At 39.6% G+C, this 17,986-nt stretch overlaps 1 protein-coding gene across 4 annotated transcripts; it reads left to right on the forward strand.

Moving 5' to 3' along the window:
• Positions 1–6,861: 6,861 nt before the first annotated feature.
• On the forward strand, positions 6,862–17,633 carry LOC121868803. 4 transcript variants are annotated; one of them, XM_042369748.1, is made up of 2 exons: positions 6,862–7,045; positions 14,418–17,633. In XM_042369748.1, exon 2 carries the CDS (start codon positions 14,832–14,834, stop codon positions 16,869–16,871), a length of 2,040 nt encoding a protein of 679 aa, XP_042225682.1. In that variant the 5' UTR covers positions 6,862–7,045; positions 14,418–14,831; the 3' UTR covers positions 16,872–17,633. The 4 variants fall into 4 exon arrangements, with proteins under 4 accessions (XP_042225682.1, XP_042225685.1, XP_042225683.1 ...); XM_042369751.1 differs by lacking the exon at positions 6,862–7,045 and adding an exon at positions 10,235–10,465; XM_042369749.1 differs by lacking the exon at positions 6,862–7,045 and adding an exon at positions 10,525–10,966.
• Positions 17,634–17,986: the final 353 nt, after the last annotated feature.

A 17,986-nucleotide genomic window follows, 5' to 3' on the forward strand; every position in this document is an offset into this window, starting at 1 on the left:
ATTGTCAAACTGGGTTGGCATTTACAGTAAAGTGAGGGTAAATGCTGCAATACAAATTCAAAAATAGATACTAAAATTTCATGAAATTTGGAAAGAATGCAGGGTACCAGATGACTGGGTAAGACACTTCTGATCCCAGTACACAACAACAACAGGTAAATAGAATAATGGGAGAAGAAGAGAGGAATACAGCTCATGATTCATATACTGTAGGTAAGTTAATGATTCACTGAGAGAGGGACACGCAGTTATGAACCTCATAATGTCTGATTTACAAAGTATATTAGAAAAAATCATGGAGAATTCGATATTGGTTTTCACGTGGCTTTGAGTGTCCTACAGAAATCTTTTAAGTGGCAATCAGCATGATGGAGATATTTGGGAGACTGAAAGAGGTCATGTCTACACCAGCCATCAGTAAGGTAAGAACCGGTAACAAAACTGACAGACGGTTCCCATCAACAGTGGAGTGAAACAAAGTTGTATTTTCTCACCATTTATTACCTACAACCGTGGATTGTTGGAGGTGACATTAAGTTTTATCTTTGTCGCCTCTGTTATCAGTGGTATTTTCTGGAGGCTCTTCAGGACTAGCAGGGCAGTCAAGATAGAAGGTTATTGTATCATAGCCATAAAAAAATAATGACCCCGTCGCCTCTGTATCTGCCTCATCTTACTGGGATTACGTTTTATAAGGTTATCAGCACGAACTTTGGGTCATGTATATATATATATATATATATATATATATATATATATATATATATATATATATATATATATATATATATATATATATATATATATATATATATATATATATCCCCGTGTCTCTGGTTACTAGATTCCGTTAATCTTGGAAACTGTGGTAAATAATTATCTACGTGGACTGCGACAGAAGCCTTAGACACTATACACCGCTCTGAGTTGTGTTTATTCCCGTTTCTAAGTTCATATGGCAATTGTCTAATAGTCGACCAGCCACCTTCTAATCTCCCAATAAAATCCCTTTACGGCAGTAAGTTGGAAGGTGTTAATAACCTTTGTCTGATAACTTTGATCTGCAAATGGATACAAAATGTCTAAATTAAAAAAAAAGACCGGTGTGACATTTATTATTGTTTAAATAATATTTGGGAAAGTGAAACTACAATATTTTATCAAGGTCAAGACAAACGTATAAGTACATTTCAATACGTCGTGACACAACGTTTTATCACACCCATTCATTCAGATCATGGTTTGGGTAACTGAACCTGGAATAACATGTAAATTTTAAAAACCATTGACATATCCTCAACACAGTTTCAACAGAATTGATGTGATAAATGTGTAATAACTGAACGGCTCAAAGTTCAGTGAGTTTAGGCCCGTAAGCACACCATGTCAAGGTCTTTGTACGAAGATTTATTCCATGCACATGCCAGCCCTCTATGAGACGGCCAAGATATCTATGAAACAGATTAAGCGAGAATGACGTCGATAAGCTGTTCACAACGGACCTGGCGACGGTGGGTGGGAGGCGCTACCCGGCACTCACCCAACCTGCCCTACACCACCCACTTTATCTGAAGCATCTTGCGAGGACACACCCGCCATCCCTGGTGAGTCTTTGTGGTTTAAGGGAAGGAGAAATATTTAATGGTAGATAGAATGTCTCCTTAATCTGATGACATTTCTATATATGAAATGTTAAGAATTAGTTAAGCTGAGAAACAAATTATGAAATAAATATTGGTGAGCAGTAAAGTGGCTTAAAATGTTACTTAAATGTTTGTTCGTTTAAGATACAAGTGTTGTTTACTGTTCAGTACAAGTAAGTCTTAAGTATCACTCGTGAAATACTATAGCAATCTAACTTAAATGTTCTCAGTGAGGCGGATATTTGCAGTAGATCAAAATAAGAAAGTTATCAAGCGCGACTGACTGGTAGTCGTAGTAAGACTGGAAATTCTTGCCCCAGATTGCTTTCATTCTTGGATCCCCTTTTAAGAGTCAGGTCACTGTATAAAGTACACTTTGAGAAGGCATGTCCACTTGCCGCTGCTCTATACTGTCGACCCCAAAACCTCACCTTAACTCTGGGTGATCTTACAGACCTCTCAACTACCATCACCACCAAGACGTCACCGACACATGCGACGACTCTCCAGTAACAATGGCACATGTAAGTACAATATGTGAATGACCAGAGTAGTGTAGTGCATTCGGGTCCTTCTGTGTGTGTGTGATGGCGACCTTTATGGTCAGCATGTTCGCCTCGCGGGTGAACGGAATCGGGTTCGATCCCAGGGCAGGGTGAAGCTGTGGGCAAGTTTCTTTACGCCATTGGTCCCTGTCTACCCAGCAGTAATTGGGAACCTGAATGTTAATCGATTTGCGGATCGTGTTCTTGGGTAATGGTTAGCCAGTGCAGGTGGTGAGTTGTCCGGTCTTCTCGGACTATTCCTTGACACTGGATCATGCAACTCGTTAACTTAGGGTGTGGTTGTTGAGTTAGCAACAGCTTCTACACATTAAATAAATTCACACCTAGGTGGTCATTGGGCCGGCCATCCTCGTTACACGAGGGGCAACCATTATTATTATGTGTGTGTGTGTGTGTGTGTGTGTGTGTGTGTGTGTGTGTGTGTGTGTGTGTGTGTGTGTGTGTGTGTGTGTGTGTGTCCGTGTTTCCATCATATAACATCTACTTTTCAAGAAATATTTTGTTCGATTTCATATTTTCATTCATTCTCTCTATATCACCAGGGCTAAATACAGTGTTAAGGTTCCATTCAAAGGTTCGAAGTTAACATGACATTAATTTTTTACCCCCACACACACACAATATAAAAGCATAAGAATGGAGGAAACTGCAGCGGGCCTATTGGCCCATACTACTGTAGACAGTCCCACTTACACCCAACCCCTATCGCTCATATATCCATCCAACCTATAATTGAAGCTATCCAGCGTGTTCGAGTTAATGATGATGTTTGGTAACTTTTTCCACTCATCCACACTACTTTATTTCCAAACCAGTGTTTAGACGCTTGTCCGTCACTGGGTCCAAAGAAGAACCTTTGTAACAGTAAAGGTTGTATGTTAACAGAGGTGTGGCGGCGCGGGGGTGTTGCTGCTGCTGGTGCTCATCACTGCCCCATCCTTCACCTCAGCTCGTATTGGCAAGAGAACGTAAGTTTTCCCGGTATTGACAATATTTCCTCCTTATAAACTTTACACACACACACACACACACACACACACACACACACACACACACACAAATAAAAGCTCAGCATCAAGTATCTGGATCCTACAAGCTGAGGAATAATCGAACATATAGCAGACCGATGTAAAGTGTCTACACATACTGTACACATACAGAGTTTATTGTTTAAAAATATTCATGTTATGACGGTGATCCTCAGGTGCTACATGAGAATCCGCCTCAGTAGCAGGTATGGCGTCACGGAGAGGGATTTCCACAATTACCAAGTTAGCTCTTACCGCTGCAGCTCTGCCCGGAGCAGGTGTCCCTCGGGCGTCATCGGAGTAAGTTACCAGTTATATGTGTGTATGTGTGTGTGTGTGTGTGTGTGTGTGTGTGTGTGTGTGTGTGTGTGGCCTAAATCAAAAGGAAATATAACCACTTATTTCTCATTCATTCTTTGTCATTCATTTAAGAAACTAATGAACATGATTTTGTATTTATATTTATTTTGGGGTAAATTTCACGTTAAATCCCACCTTTGTGTGTGCGTGTGTGTGGCGGTGGTCTAGTAACACTATCACATCTTTGGGTCATCCCCAGCACTTCCAGTATCACCTACGGGGAGGAGTGAGGCCCGTGAGGGGCGGGGCCACCAGAAACCTGTGTAACATGTTCGGCAGGGAGCTGACCCCTGCTGATGGTGCTTCTGTATACGCTGTCTGGTCCACCAGCAACTGCAACCAACACGGCACTACGGTAAGCTCTCTCTGTCTCTCTCTCTTCAAACATCATAGTTACAAGGTCAGATAGTTTTCACCCGCACATCGTTAATATGAAGTATGTAAAACCAGAAATTTCCATCCATGGTCTCTGTTCTTGCCCGGCTGTTTATATAGTTAAGGCATTACTATTCAAATAGTTCTAATATTTCTCGGAGGTTTTTACAAACTATTGGCTGGTTTGCTCTAGCTCCGTCCACAACTAAACTTGAAAATCTTCGACAATAATCAGATCAAAGTTTTCCCAGAAAAGACTGTTAGATGTTTATTTAAGCCTGTCGATGTAACGGTTTCAATGATTTTGGTCAACAGAACATGTAGTGTGACCTCTCCTTTACAATAACTACTGTATGCTTTAGGGTCAATGGCCAAGATCACAGCTCCGAAAAATACATCAGTAAAGGTGAATGAGGTCAAATGCTGTGTCTATCGCAAGGTAACAGCTGTGGTAATATACGAACGTGTATTGTTTTGTTTGCATTTGCAACGTTTGTGCACAAGCTGTTGACTGGGGGAAGCGTATACGTAAGATGAACAACAGCATCAACTTATGGATAAACGGCAACATATTTCTTTAGTAACGTTTCCACAAATATTTCTTGTCATCATCACACCTAAACCATAAAATGAAATACAATAACCAAAAAATATTATATTTAACCTGACTTAGTAAACATAATGAACCTGACTTAGTAAACATAATGAACCTGACTTTTCCCTTAATTGACTTCGCTTGCAGGACCTGGGACGATTGTGTTGTTGGTCTCGTAAAGTCGGAAACCACGACACACTGGTACCCAACGAGCAGTGTCAACAGAACAGCAATCCTTACACCACGACCACAACTACTACCACAAGGGGAGCTACATCACAACCAAGAGTAGTGACACCTACACCACCCTCACCATCAACAACACCTCCACCCTCACCATCGACACCACCATCAACTTCAACCACCAACAACACCAACACCACAACCACCAACAACACAACCATCCCCACCAACAACAACACAACACCACAACCACCAACAACACCACCCCCACCACCAACAACACAACCACCCCCAACAACACAACCACCACCACCACCAACAACAACACAACCACCACCATCAACACAACCACGACCACTACAACCAACAACACAACCACCACCATCAACACCACCCCCACCAACACAACCACCACCCCCACCAACACAACCACCACCACCATCAACAACACAACCACGACCACTACCAACACAACCACCACCACTACAACCAACAACACAACCACCACCACCACCAACAACAACCACCCCAACAACCACAACCACCACCACCACCACCAACACAGCCACAGCCACCACCAACACACCACAACAACACAGCCACCACCACCACCAACCAACAACAGCACAATACAGCCACCACCACAACACAACACACAACACCACCACCACCACCACCACCAACACACCACCACCACCAACACACCACCCCAACAACACAACCACCACCACCACCAACACACCACAACCACAACCACCACCAACACAACCACCCCCAACAACACAACCACCACCACCAACAACAACAACACAACCCCCACCACCAACACAACCACCCCACCACCAACACAACACCCCACCACCAACAACCACCCCAACACACACCACCACCACCACCAACAACAACAACGCAACAACAACACAACCACCACCAACACCACCAACAGCCACCACCACCACCACCAACAACACCACACCTAAACCACCCACCCAACACACGCCACACCACCAACACAACCAACAACACAACCCACCCCAACCACAGCCACCCCCACCAACACAACCACCCCCAACAACACAACCACCCCCACCACCACAACCAACAACATCACCACCTGCCCCACCAACAACACCGCACCATCACCACCATCATCATCATCACCATCACCACCATTGTCCCGACCAAGACTGCCAGCAACCACAACCACCACCACAACCACCACTCCTGATATTGTACGGTTAAACCATACCGCTGACCTCCCCTGCTGACGTCTCTCGCTGACCTTCCTCCTGACCTATCTTCTTGTCACACACTGAAGGTCACACACTGAGGGTTTGTCTTATAGTCTAACCAGTGCTTCTCCAGTCGTCCCTCGTCGACTGGACCAAATTAGGCTGGGTGCAGAACAATGCTCGTTTCTCATTCAGTCTTTGACTTGATTTTGTTTTATCACAGCTGGTTAAGAGAGTTTCTGAAAAACTTAAAACTGACTGAATAGAACACCAAACTGTTTGTATTTTTAAAGCCTATTGAAATATTATACAATTAATTCTGGCTGAATAAGTAACTGCCTTAGAAAATATAAAATTAGGGTTGATTATTCAAACTGTGGTTATAGAGACTAACTGAATAAAAAAATGCATTATACGCATTAGAGGTGAGTATGAATAGCGCGTGTGAGGTCACCCTTGAGGCGCGATACGGCTGGTAGTCTGCAATTATTTTTTTTTTCTCTTTAATTATTACTTTGGTTTGGTGATTACTGTATTCTTGTTAAGATTATTTTTTGTGATCATTCAATAAATTTCAAAAGCAATGCCTGATGTATTTTATTTTTCATGATAAAGCTGGAATCAACAGAATTCACTGATCCATAAACCCAGAGGGGGTGTGTGTGTGTGTGTGTGTGTGTGTGTGTGTGTGTCATAACAGAACTAGGCGTTGTCGAGACCACTTGTATATTATAGGTATCTTGTCTAGTAATGTATATATACTAGTGCATTTTTCATCATTATAATGTAAAGAGAGTTATGACTTAACTCCTGAGAAACGACTTATCATTTTATACTGAGAAAAAAATGATAGAAGATAGTTACTGTACACACCACAGTTGTTATCAGATAAGAGGTGATAACAGGAGCGACCATCAAAGATACAAATAACTTGAGAACCACCAACACGACACATACGGGGTGAGTCTTGGTCCCTGGGGTGACAACAGTGGCGAAGCAACATTAACTAGCATCCATCTACACCTGCCAGTCACCACAAGTCGACGGCCTTCCTCTCTAACAGGTATGTGAGTCACGGACCCCAGCTGCCCCACCAACACCTCCACCACAACCACCCCCACCCCCACCACCACCACCACCACCCCCACCATAACCAACACAACCACCCCCACCCACCACAACCAACAGCACAACCATAACATAAACTAGAGGTGCAGCCATACTGACACTTGAACTGATTGTCATGATAAATGTAACACACTACAGCAGCACATAATCCCTACTTAAGTATCAACCAACAACACAATAAACACCAAAGTAATAAACCAGCATAAAGTACACATCATTCACAGCATTATTACCAATAAATTTCCGGGCTTAGAATATCTATGTAATTTACTTTACGATGTACGAACGTTCTAGCTGCAGTAACGTTAAGTTAAGACACAGCTGTTGACACCTCCCATCCTGGCACAGATTACGAGGTGTTAACACGCTCCTCAGTTAGCTGTAATATTATTTCAAGAGATGAGAGCAACGTAAATAAAGGACACCTCTCTTCTCCTACAAGCGTATTGGCATGTATTAGACGTCTTAGTATATTGGGAGGTCTACGTCCATGAAACCTTGTTATTATAGTATGTTACAAATGTTTACGTCAAAGAACATTATGATTTTTAAGTCAGTTTCCAAGGGACATTCGTTTCTACGGGGAGTGGCGCGCGAGATGTACAGTATATGGGTATTCCCTCGTTGACGTCAGCGCATTTTGTCAGAAGTGTAAGTCGGAGAAAACCACACTTACTAATATTGCATGAAGTAAGGGAACACAATTCTTAGTTTAAAAAATACTTCATCTATAAACTTGCACATACGTTAGTTATACTCACATTACTCCGTCACCACCCCCCCCCCCTTTACTGGACATGTAAGGATTAACAATATCGACATACATTGAGCAAAGCACATTGGTGTTATCAGTGGTACAGTGATACCAACCACAGCAAGCTAGAGCAGTGTGTGAGGGAGAGACACATCCTCGCCTCCTTGGTTTTGCTATGATCCACTCCCATGATGAAGGAAGCTGTAGAGCCAAGCTTACATCAGTCACCTTATATTACAATTCAAAAGCAAGAGAAGATGCATTATTGACCATCTACCCATGAGTACTGCGGACTGACTCACTTATCTACAGACTTACTAATGCTAACTTAACGAGAACTGACTGATTCACTCACTCACTCACTGCCACGGGACTGAATTAGGCTACCCGCAATGAATTCACCAATTTAACATATTAAATAATTATTATACACAGGAACAAAGTCTGTAAAATATAGCCCTACCTACTGAACAAGAAAGGTAATCACCTCTGAACAGGTAAGGTAATTACTTCTAAAATTCAATATAAATTTGGTGCCACATAACAAAATAGTACGAGGAAGTAAAGTGTTCGTAGGGAAGATATTCACCTGATGAAACGTGAGAAATCGATGAGCGGGAAAGTGAAGTGAATGTGGACAGTATACTGTTAACAGAGGATAAAAGCAATGCGAGTCAGTCAGTGTGTGTGTGTGTGTGTGTATGTGCATTAGTGAATTCATTGCGGGTAGCCTAATTCAGTCCCGTGTGATAATTGGCGACATGGTATCCACAATGCGTGGGTCACTGGTCCACCAGCTCAGCCAGTGAATGGTGAGAGTGTGGTCCAAGGGTGGTACAGTTGATCTGGCCTCAGGATATATGTATGTGGAGATAAGAGGTTTATTCTGTTATGCTGTTCAAGTGTATGGTAATGCTGAGGTTAGAGTTGAGATTAATTTAGGCTGTGGTTGTTTGTATTTCATTTATTTTTTTACTTGTCTTGCTAAATAAATTCCCTAATTTTATTAAATTAAGAAATTATGCAGTGTATGATTCCTCCTAGCACCAGTAACCCAAAGTACAGTAGTAGCACCAGTAACCCAAAGTACAGTAGTAGCACCAGTAACCCAAAGTACAGTAGTAGCACCGGTAACCCAAAGTACAGTAGTAGCACCGGTAACCCAAAGTACAGTAGTAGCACCAGTAACCCAAAGTACAGTAGTAGCACCAGTAACCCAAAGTATTAGTAGCAGCACCGGTAACCCAAAGTACAGTAGTAGCACCAGTAACCCAAAGTACAGTAGTAGCACCGGTAACCCAAAGTACAGTAGTAGCACCGGTAACCCAAAGTACAGTAGTAGCACCGGTAACCCAAAGTACAGTAGTAGCACCAGTAACCCAAAGTACAGTAGTAGCACCAGTAACCCAAAGTACAGTAGTAGCACCAGTAACCCAAAGTATAAAGTAACCGCTACGTTATCATTTGCACAAACACTAGACATTGTTTCAGGGTATTGGTGAGGATGGGGTCATGTGTCCACAGAGGTGGTTTAGTGCTGCCCCCCTTCCTTCTTGACTTAACCCAGGTGGTATAATATGTGGTAATGACATTTACAAGATCACAGCAAAATTCATCCACTGACCCAGGTGTATATCCAGCATACCATCTGTGGATGTAGGCTTTGAAGATTATCTGGGATGTTAATTCTGAGCTTAGGATGGGGTTCACACTTGACATCAGCAACAGTGTATTCAATAAGTATTGCATAATGATCACTGACTAGGTGATCTGAGATGACCTTAGCCTTGACATTACTGTCTACTAGGTTATACCCAATCACATAGTCAAGTCTGCCCCCCATCAGATGTGTAACTTTGTCTGTGTCGTATACAGTGATATTATGATTATTGGTGTAATTCACGAACACCCTCCCATTAGAGTTACACTGGACATCACCGAGGACAGTGTGACGAGAGTTAAAGTCACCCATACACAACATAGCATTGTTACCTGATGGCTTGGTAACACGCCCGCTCGCAGCTCATTACACCGAACATACAGTAGATGTTATACAGCGAAAATTGACTGTTTGCTGTCTTTACTGTAAATTGTTGATTGTGAATACTTTCATCATTGTGAGTTTTAATCCATTTACAGACCAGACCATTCTTTACATAAGTGAGCAGGCCACTTCCTGCTCCACTATTGTATGCTGTAAACCCAGCTATCCTGGATGCAACTTTCTTCTGGGTGCTGGACGTGTAAGGTTCTTGCAAACCAATTACATCAATGTTAAAAACTTTAACAAACCACTGTAGGTCATTAATTCTGCGGTGGGGAGAAATCGGACGTCTCAACTGGTAGACTCAACAGTGTCACACATGTTTTGGGGCGGTTGAGCATAATATGAATAATTAAGTGTTGAACAGACTAGCCATGCTATTGTGACCATGACAGCAGACATGAAGGTGACCTGCAGTAGGAAACGAATTGTCGGAAGCGCACCTAAAAGTATTGAGCTGGCCAGTACTGGTACAGTATACGTATTAGACGACCACCTTGACTAAGATGATGCCACGGCCAGGTTCGACGAGTCAACCCACTCTGACAAACGAGAACGTATGTAAAGTTTGAAATGTTCAAAGGCGTTTTGAGAATTAGTCTATGTGTCTTCGCATTGAGGTACCATCGTTACGTTATAGTACCGAGTTATATAATTGTACTGATAACGAGTAATACGTACCGTGTAATACTAGGAAAACGGAAGTGTCCTCATATCCGCTGGTAAAACCCGTAATTCTAGCTCAATGCCTTGTTGTGAATTCTAATATTTTTTTCCAATATATACTGTCACATGCCATGCCATGAACAAAATGAGTTAATAATAATAATAATAATAATAAATATGAAGAAACAGAATAACAAATGCAACATCATTTAATTACCCAAATAACTTGGGAATTTGGAAATATGAGTCACACAGCACCTGATAAAGTGATATGCTCAAAACGTTTTGAAAGTTCAAGGAGGCACTGTAAGAGCAGTGGCCTTCACAAGTAATATCAGTGTTGACTGCAGTGTGTTAAGTGAGAGAGGCGTCTCCATCACAGTCAGTAGTCGGTGAGTGTCAGTGTTGTGGTGGTGTAGGTGTTGGGTGTCGCATTATTGTGTTACTGATTTATCCTTCTCAGTTTTCTTACATACGTAAGTTACATTTCATTTCATTCATATTTTTGGATTGGTAGAAGTGTGTGGTCATAATTGATGACGTATTCAAATTCTACTTCAGCAGTAAATAGAAATAGGCTAATGATGCCATTACGTAAATATTGCCATCCTACTTCATATCTCACTTTCTCTCTGATATGTCCCAACAGCTTATTTTTACGGTAAGTTATTGCAAGAAATTTAATTGGTGTATTAAGAGCATTTTAATAAACAAAATTGGGAGCCGGATAGGAGGTTAGGTTAGGTCAGGTCAGGTCCTTATAGTTTCTCTGGGTAGGTTAGTTTGGTGATCAGATAAAGCCCCAACGGACAAAACCCCAGTCTCATATATAAAATAAAACACTGTTTAGTTTAGTTTAGGTTAGGTTTGGTTAGTGTTGACAAATGATAATCCCGTTGGGGGGGTCCGACTAATTACCCAAATGTTCCCAAATGTAGCCGCAATGAAGTCAAATGATGGTCCTACATGAATAAATTGGACTGCCAACCACTTCTTGACTAGTATTTGGTGTCACAAAGTCACAAAAAATTGGAATACTTAATTTAAACTGAGTTAAAAGATCGCGTGCTTGTACCGAGGGAGCGAGGAATTACCCAAATGTAGCCGCAATGAAGTCAAATGATGGTCCTACAAGCGTAAATCGGGCTGTGAATCACTTCTCGACTAGTATTTGGTGCCACGAAGTCACAAAAAATTGGTAAACTTAATTTAATCTGAGTTAATAGATCAAGTGCATGTACCTAACCTAACGTAACACAACTCATATTAAATTAAGTTTACCAATTTTTTGTGACTTTATGACACCGGAATTATCGACCATATGGTAAAACGTCATTAGGCCGGGTTCCATTATGACGGTATGCGAAACTGTGGAGCTATTCAGATGTTTCGGAACAGCTTGGTTTATTTTCCAATACAAATAAAGAATGACATATGTGGCATTAGCACAAAGTGAAGTAGCAATACAAATACAGATTCAAAATTCGGTTGCAACATAATCTTATACCTTTACTATATCCACTAATTCTGCCAAACATATAATGCATTCCTCTATGACAACTCATCCACTTCCATGGTTACTGTAGCCCACGGTGTGTGGAACATTTAATATCACATACAGTTTAACTTATCTAGATATACTGACATTCTCCAGTTATATTGTAACAAAGTAATTCAGTATTGTCAATGAAATAGCTAATTTCGGCCTACCAAATTTAGTAGGTAGTAGGCAGCTACCAAACGGAGGTACTACCGCCTGGGAAGATATTGGAAGCATAATGTGTTGTCTAATGGTGGACAATTGTTTCTCAATTGTTTCTCTTTCTTTGACAACACAACATACTGTACGTACATACTGTACAGTGGGGTATGCTATAACGAATCTAATTGGTTCTAGAACCTTGTTCGTTATAGGATTAATCCGTTCCAGGCCCCCAAATACAACCACTTAACACTGAAAAATATAATATAAAATTGTAAAAATTGTAAAAAAGTGCATAAATATGCATCTAAACCCCTGAAATAAAGAATATCATTAATATTTGTAATAAAAAAACAATAAATTAGAAAAAAAAATTAAATAATGTTCGTTGTAGGAGTTGCGTCCGTTATAGCAGTCTCAATTTTATAGGTAAAACCATTCGTTATAGGAATATTCGTAGTAGGATCCTTTCATTATAGCATACCCCACTGTATATTGTTTCTCACTATTGATCTTTTTTTTCATTTTTGTATATCTTTGTGGTTCTTTAGTATTTTTATTATTAGTGTCATTATTATTATTGTTATTATTATTTATTTTTTAATTTTGCATTTATTAAAATTTTTAATTACTTTGAACTAATTACCCTGTATTATTATTATTATTGTAATTATTATTACGTTTTCGCCCCCCCCCAGGCCCCGATATGGGTCAGTGATCTGTTCCCGGATGGGCTAATCCCTATAAAAAAATAATAAAAAAAATACAAATTGTCTCACATTCAGGCCTAAAAACCCTAGTGAGACAACAGGAATGTTCAGTTGGAAAAATCATCAGACCCCACCTGTACGGTAGTTTTTTACCGAGTGTACAGGTTAATATTTAATATTTTATCCCCTCCCAGAATTGTCGAAGGCGCAAATATGAAATGCTCAAATAATCCAGGATTTTTGTACAGTATTGTAGATGTGGAATTGACCTTGGCATATACCCCTGTAGGTAATGATTTTTTTTTTTTTTTTCTCCCCTTTCTTCTCTTCTCCTGTCTCCCCCCACAAATTCACACTGTACAGAATGTGTTTTCCTGCTCCCCATTACATAAACAGATACATTTAAGCAATAACCAAATCACATGATGATGGATAATGTTCCTGTCAATTTATCTAATAATAGTGTCACTGCCGAATTATTTTTTTCTTTATATCATTTACTTAATCTCATGAATGCACAGTGAGTTTAGATGGCAAGTTGACTATTTTTCTGTTAAGTGAATTTCCTAGATTTTTGTGATGGAGAGTACAAATTGTTTAAAAAAAAAATCTATCCCAGTGCACCATGAAAATGTTTTGTGATTTACAAACTTCATCAAATATTTTTTTTTCTTTTCAATTTAAAGGTACAGTATTTTTATGATTAAGTAGGAGCTTATACAGAAATACTGTAAAATAATTGTAATAGCCCCTGTCTTATAGGCAGAAGTATTTATATAAATGAATTAATTATATTAGACCTGTATGCTCTATCACCCTCTCTAACTTTCCGCTAGCTATGAGGTAGCATGTTCAGAGCACGTGTTAAGGTGTACCCACGGGAAGTTGCGTCACTAGTGCTGAGCTAAGGCATTAAGTACCCTGCTCTCTGGCCACCTAATGCGTCTAGTAGTTTGATATCCTTGACTAGAGGAAAACGTTATTGAGAGCCATCGTGGATGGTTCCGTCTTCCCTCGAGGGAGGACGTCGGATATATCACCGTTCTCCCTCGACGGGTATTACAGGCATTCTTACACAACCCCTCACACCACACAGGACGTATTTTAGAAGAGCTATTTAACATAGCCTCCGTCCTCACTTAACACTCATAGATTCAGTGATTAAGTGACAGTGATATACTGTACACTTGGAACTGTATACAGTAATATTTTCGTAATAAATAAATGAAACGGTTGGGTTTCGCTACTAAAAACCCTATATGTAGACTTACATGTTCCAGCCCCATTAACTCGTCAAGAAATACTGTTTAATAACATATGATGTTTCTTTGGAGTAAGCACATATACTTTTATGAACAATTTTCCTAAGTTTAGTTGAATTTTGGATGTTTAGTACAATATTGCACAATCTAATAGTTTGTCTTATTTCAGCCATGGACCATCTTCGACACTTTCATAGGATATAGAGGATCCTGAGAGTCGAGGATCATCCTCACCACAGTTTCGTAGGATTTTGAGGTTCCTGAGTGCCAAGGATCATCCTCATCAGTTTCATAGGATATAGAGGATCTTGAGAGTCCAGGATTATCTTCACCACAGTTTCATAGGATTTTGAGGATCCTGAGTGCCAAGGATTATCCTCACCTCAGTGTCATAGGATTTTGAGGATCCTGAGTGCCAAGGATCTTTCCTTTTGCAACATTCTTAGAACTAAGGTTTCTGTTTCCACTGATTGACTGATCTCTAGATTTGATAACACAAGTAAACCTTATTCTTTTAACTTCTTTTTCGTTTAAGATAATTTTTATTTTCAGCCTCTGAATTAAAAGTATAAAATTTTATAACATGGAATCCCGCATTACAGACTTAATCTTGTGTACAGTACCAGATAATTTAAAGGATGAGGGATCCAAGCTCATTGAAAGATCAAAAACATTGGAAGAAACACGACTGAAAAGTCGTAGCTCTAAATTTCGAAGACACAGCAGTGGCACATTTGATGAGTCAGCACAGATTGTTGAAAGCCAAGAAGCTATAACACAGAGAAAGACAAAGGCAGAAGAGGCAGCTCTTCCAATTGCTTTAGCAAAATTGATAATGGAATTTTGGTCTCCAAACATGCGTCGACATGCTGAAAAATTGATCTTGCAGAAGGCAGTTCAAGAACAATATCTGAAAGAGGATCATTTGAAATGGGTTCATGTGCTTGAAAAGCCTGAAAATGACGAGAGCAGTGATAGTGGATGGCTTATATCCGATCAAGATGATGCTATAATTGAATTAATATGGAACATATTCAACATAGAGGAGCATTATAATCAGGTGAATAGTCATCGAATGTGGATCCAAAGAAGCTACGATCGTCTAAAAGATTTTTTACCAAATCTCCCAGCTGAAATTATTGAACGTCATGACCTTAGTAAATTTCCTTTCAGTCAGGCAATAGGTTACACCTTAAAATGGGTTCACAACATATACCATGATATTTGGAAGACTGCTTGTGACCTACACTTAAACAATGAGCCACATCACCCCCAAACATGGAGTAAAGTGTATGCACCTGAGGAAAAGAAGAAGAAACTGGAACACTGGCTTGAAGGTGTGTGTGATTTTCACAGTGGGTGTCCATATGGACTTGATATAACCAACCTGGATCTGAATTCTGTGGACATGCCAGAACCATTCTTGCTTGAAAGTTTCATTGATATGATTGGAGTGGAATGGGAAAGAAAGAAAGGAAAAGAACTAGATATAACTACAAGAGAACTCGTTTATATTGAAGACAAATTCCTTCAGCGATATTCCAAGAAACAAGCCCAGATAATAAAAGACCTGATGGAAAAGGTTATTGCTGCTGATGATAGTTGGAAGTCCATTGTATTAACAGAGAGAGAGAAAATGCTCCTTACCACCATACCTCAACACAAACGTGCATTCTTTGTGTGCCAGGCAGACTTACAGAAAAAGTCTGAAGAGAAAAGGGTGTTTAAGAATACCCAGAAAGAAAGGAAAAATAAATACGAAGAAACTGTTAATGTTATTGATATAATGACTGAGGAAATTAAAAATAAAGCGCATGATACTGCTTTTTTTATTATGATTAGTAAAGTTGTAACAGAATATTGGGAAAGTAATTTCAGGAAGTATGCTCAGGATATCATCCTTAAGAAAGCTATTGAAGAAAAATTTATCACTGACAGTCATTTAAAATGGATCTTGATTTTTGATAATAAAGTTGAAGAAAAGGGAAATGTAACCACACATGCATTATCAGATAAAGCAATAAATGATAAAGCATTACTTCAGTTACTCTGGGTAGATTTCAAAATACGAGATCATTTTTCACATGTACAGGCTCACCGTCACTGGATAAAACAGAGTTATTTGCGACTAGCTCGCTTTATGCCAGAATTGTCAGAAGAGGTGATAGAACGTCATGACCTTACAAAGTTCAGTTTATCACAGAGTTTAGGTTATACCTTGAAATGGGTTCATGATATAAATTACTCAGTTTGGCGCAAATCTTGTGATCGGCATCTTAATTTTGAACCTCACCATCCTCAGATGTGGTCAAAGAAGCACTCTGCTGAAACTAAACAATCATGCTTGGAATCTTGGTTGTGTGTTAAGGCAGGTGGCTCAAAATATGGAGTAGAAATTACATCTCTTGACCTGGTTTCAGAAGATATGGCAAAAGTTTTCCTGCTAGAGAGCCTAGTGGACATGGTTGCAGTTGAATGGGAGAGGAACAAGGGTAAGAGGCTAGATTTGACATACACAGAATTAATATACATGGAAGACAGATTTCTTTCTCGATACTCGGTTAATAACAAGGCATTTATTCTTAATCTAATGGAGAGCATTAGAAATGCAGACCATGAATAAACTCTTTTGAGTGTCTTGCAAAGGCTCAAAAATATAATGATGACCTTTGTCAGAAGAGCAACATCATGCTTGTCCCTCACATGGCATCCGGGTTCTGTTCCCACTCGAGTCAGAAGGTTATGATATATATCTCTAGGTACTCTGGTTTCCTTCTTTACTGCTACAGGACCCTAGGGATGACTGTATCAGAAAAACATGAAAATCTGGATATATTGTACAGGTCTACCAAATTAACTTAATTAGAAACTGAAAAAAACATTTTGTGTGTTTGAGTGTCGGGTGTAAATTGTGGGGAAATGACATTCAGGTACTAAGAAATACAGAAGTAAGTTATAAATGCAGCTTTGGGCAGAGAGAGTCAGGGATTGCTTTGTATTGAGACAGTTAGAAGTAAGAGATTAATAAAAATTGTGTATAAAGTTAGGGGGTTGTTGACTCGTGTTGCAATTTATTTGAATATTGTATCATCACCATCACCACCACCACAGTTTTATCGCCATTTTCCACACTTGATTGGGTTAGGAGCAGTGAAAACACTTAAGGGACCAGAATGAATATCCACATTGTCATCCTCATAAATTAAGAAGGTTCAGTAGTAGTCAAATATGCTATACTGTATTGGCATATTGCATTATAGACTATTGTTGAGGTATTGGTAACAATACAGGTTGATAACCCTTTATCCGAAATTCCAAAAACCAAAAAGCTCTGAAAACCGAAAGTTTTTTTTTTTGTGGAGCAATTTTTTTTTTTTTTTTTTTTAGCCCACCCGGGCACAGGTCACCGACCCACATCGGGGCCTGGAGGGTGAAAATGTAATGGTAATAATAATTATAATAATAACGATAATACAGTAATAATAATAATTATTCATAGTAAATAAAAATTTTGATAAAAAATACAAAAAAATAAAATAAGAATGATAATAATAATAATAACAATAATACTGTAATAATAATACAGTGGCGTATGCTATAACGAATCTAATTGGTTCTAGAACCTCGTTCGTTATAGGATTAATCCGTTCCAGGCCCCCAAATACAACCACTTAACAATGAAAAATTTCTGTGGAAATTGTAAAAAATACGGTACATTATCTTACCTTAGTGTTGTTA

Source organism: Homarus americanus, unplaced genomic scaffold, assembly GCF_018991925.1.
Source record: "Homarus americanus isolate GMGI-L3 unplaced genomic scaffold, GMGI_Hamer_2.0 scaffold30535, whole genome shotgun sequence".
Classification (NCBI taxonomy): domain Eukaryota; kingdom Metazoa; phylum Arthropoda; class Malacostraca; order Decapoda; family Nephropidae; genus Homarus; species Homarus americanus.

Coding starts and splice junctions, on each gene's coding strand:
- LOC121868803 (XM_042369748.1), top strand. CDS start 14,832: ATGGAATCCCGCATTACAGACTTAATCTTGTGTACAGTACCAGATAAT.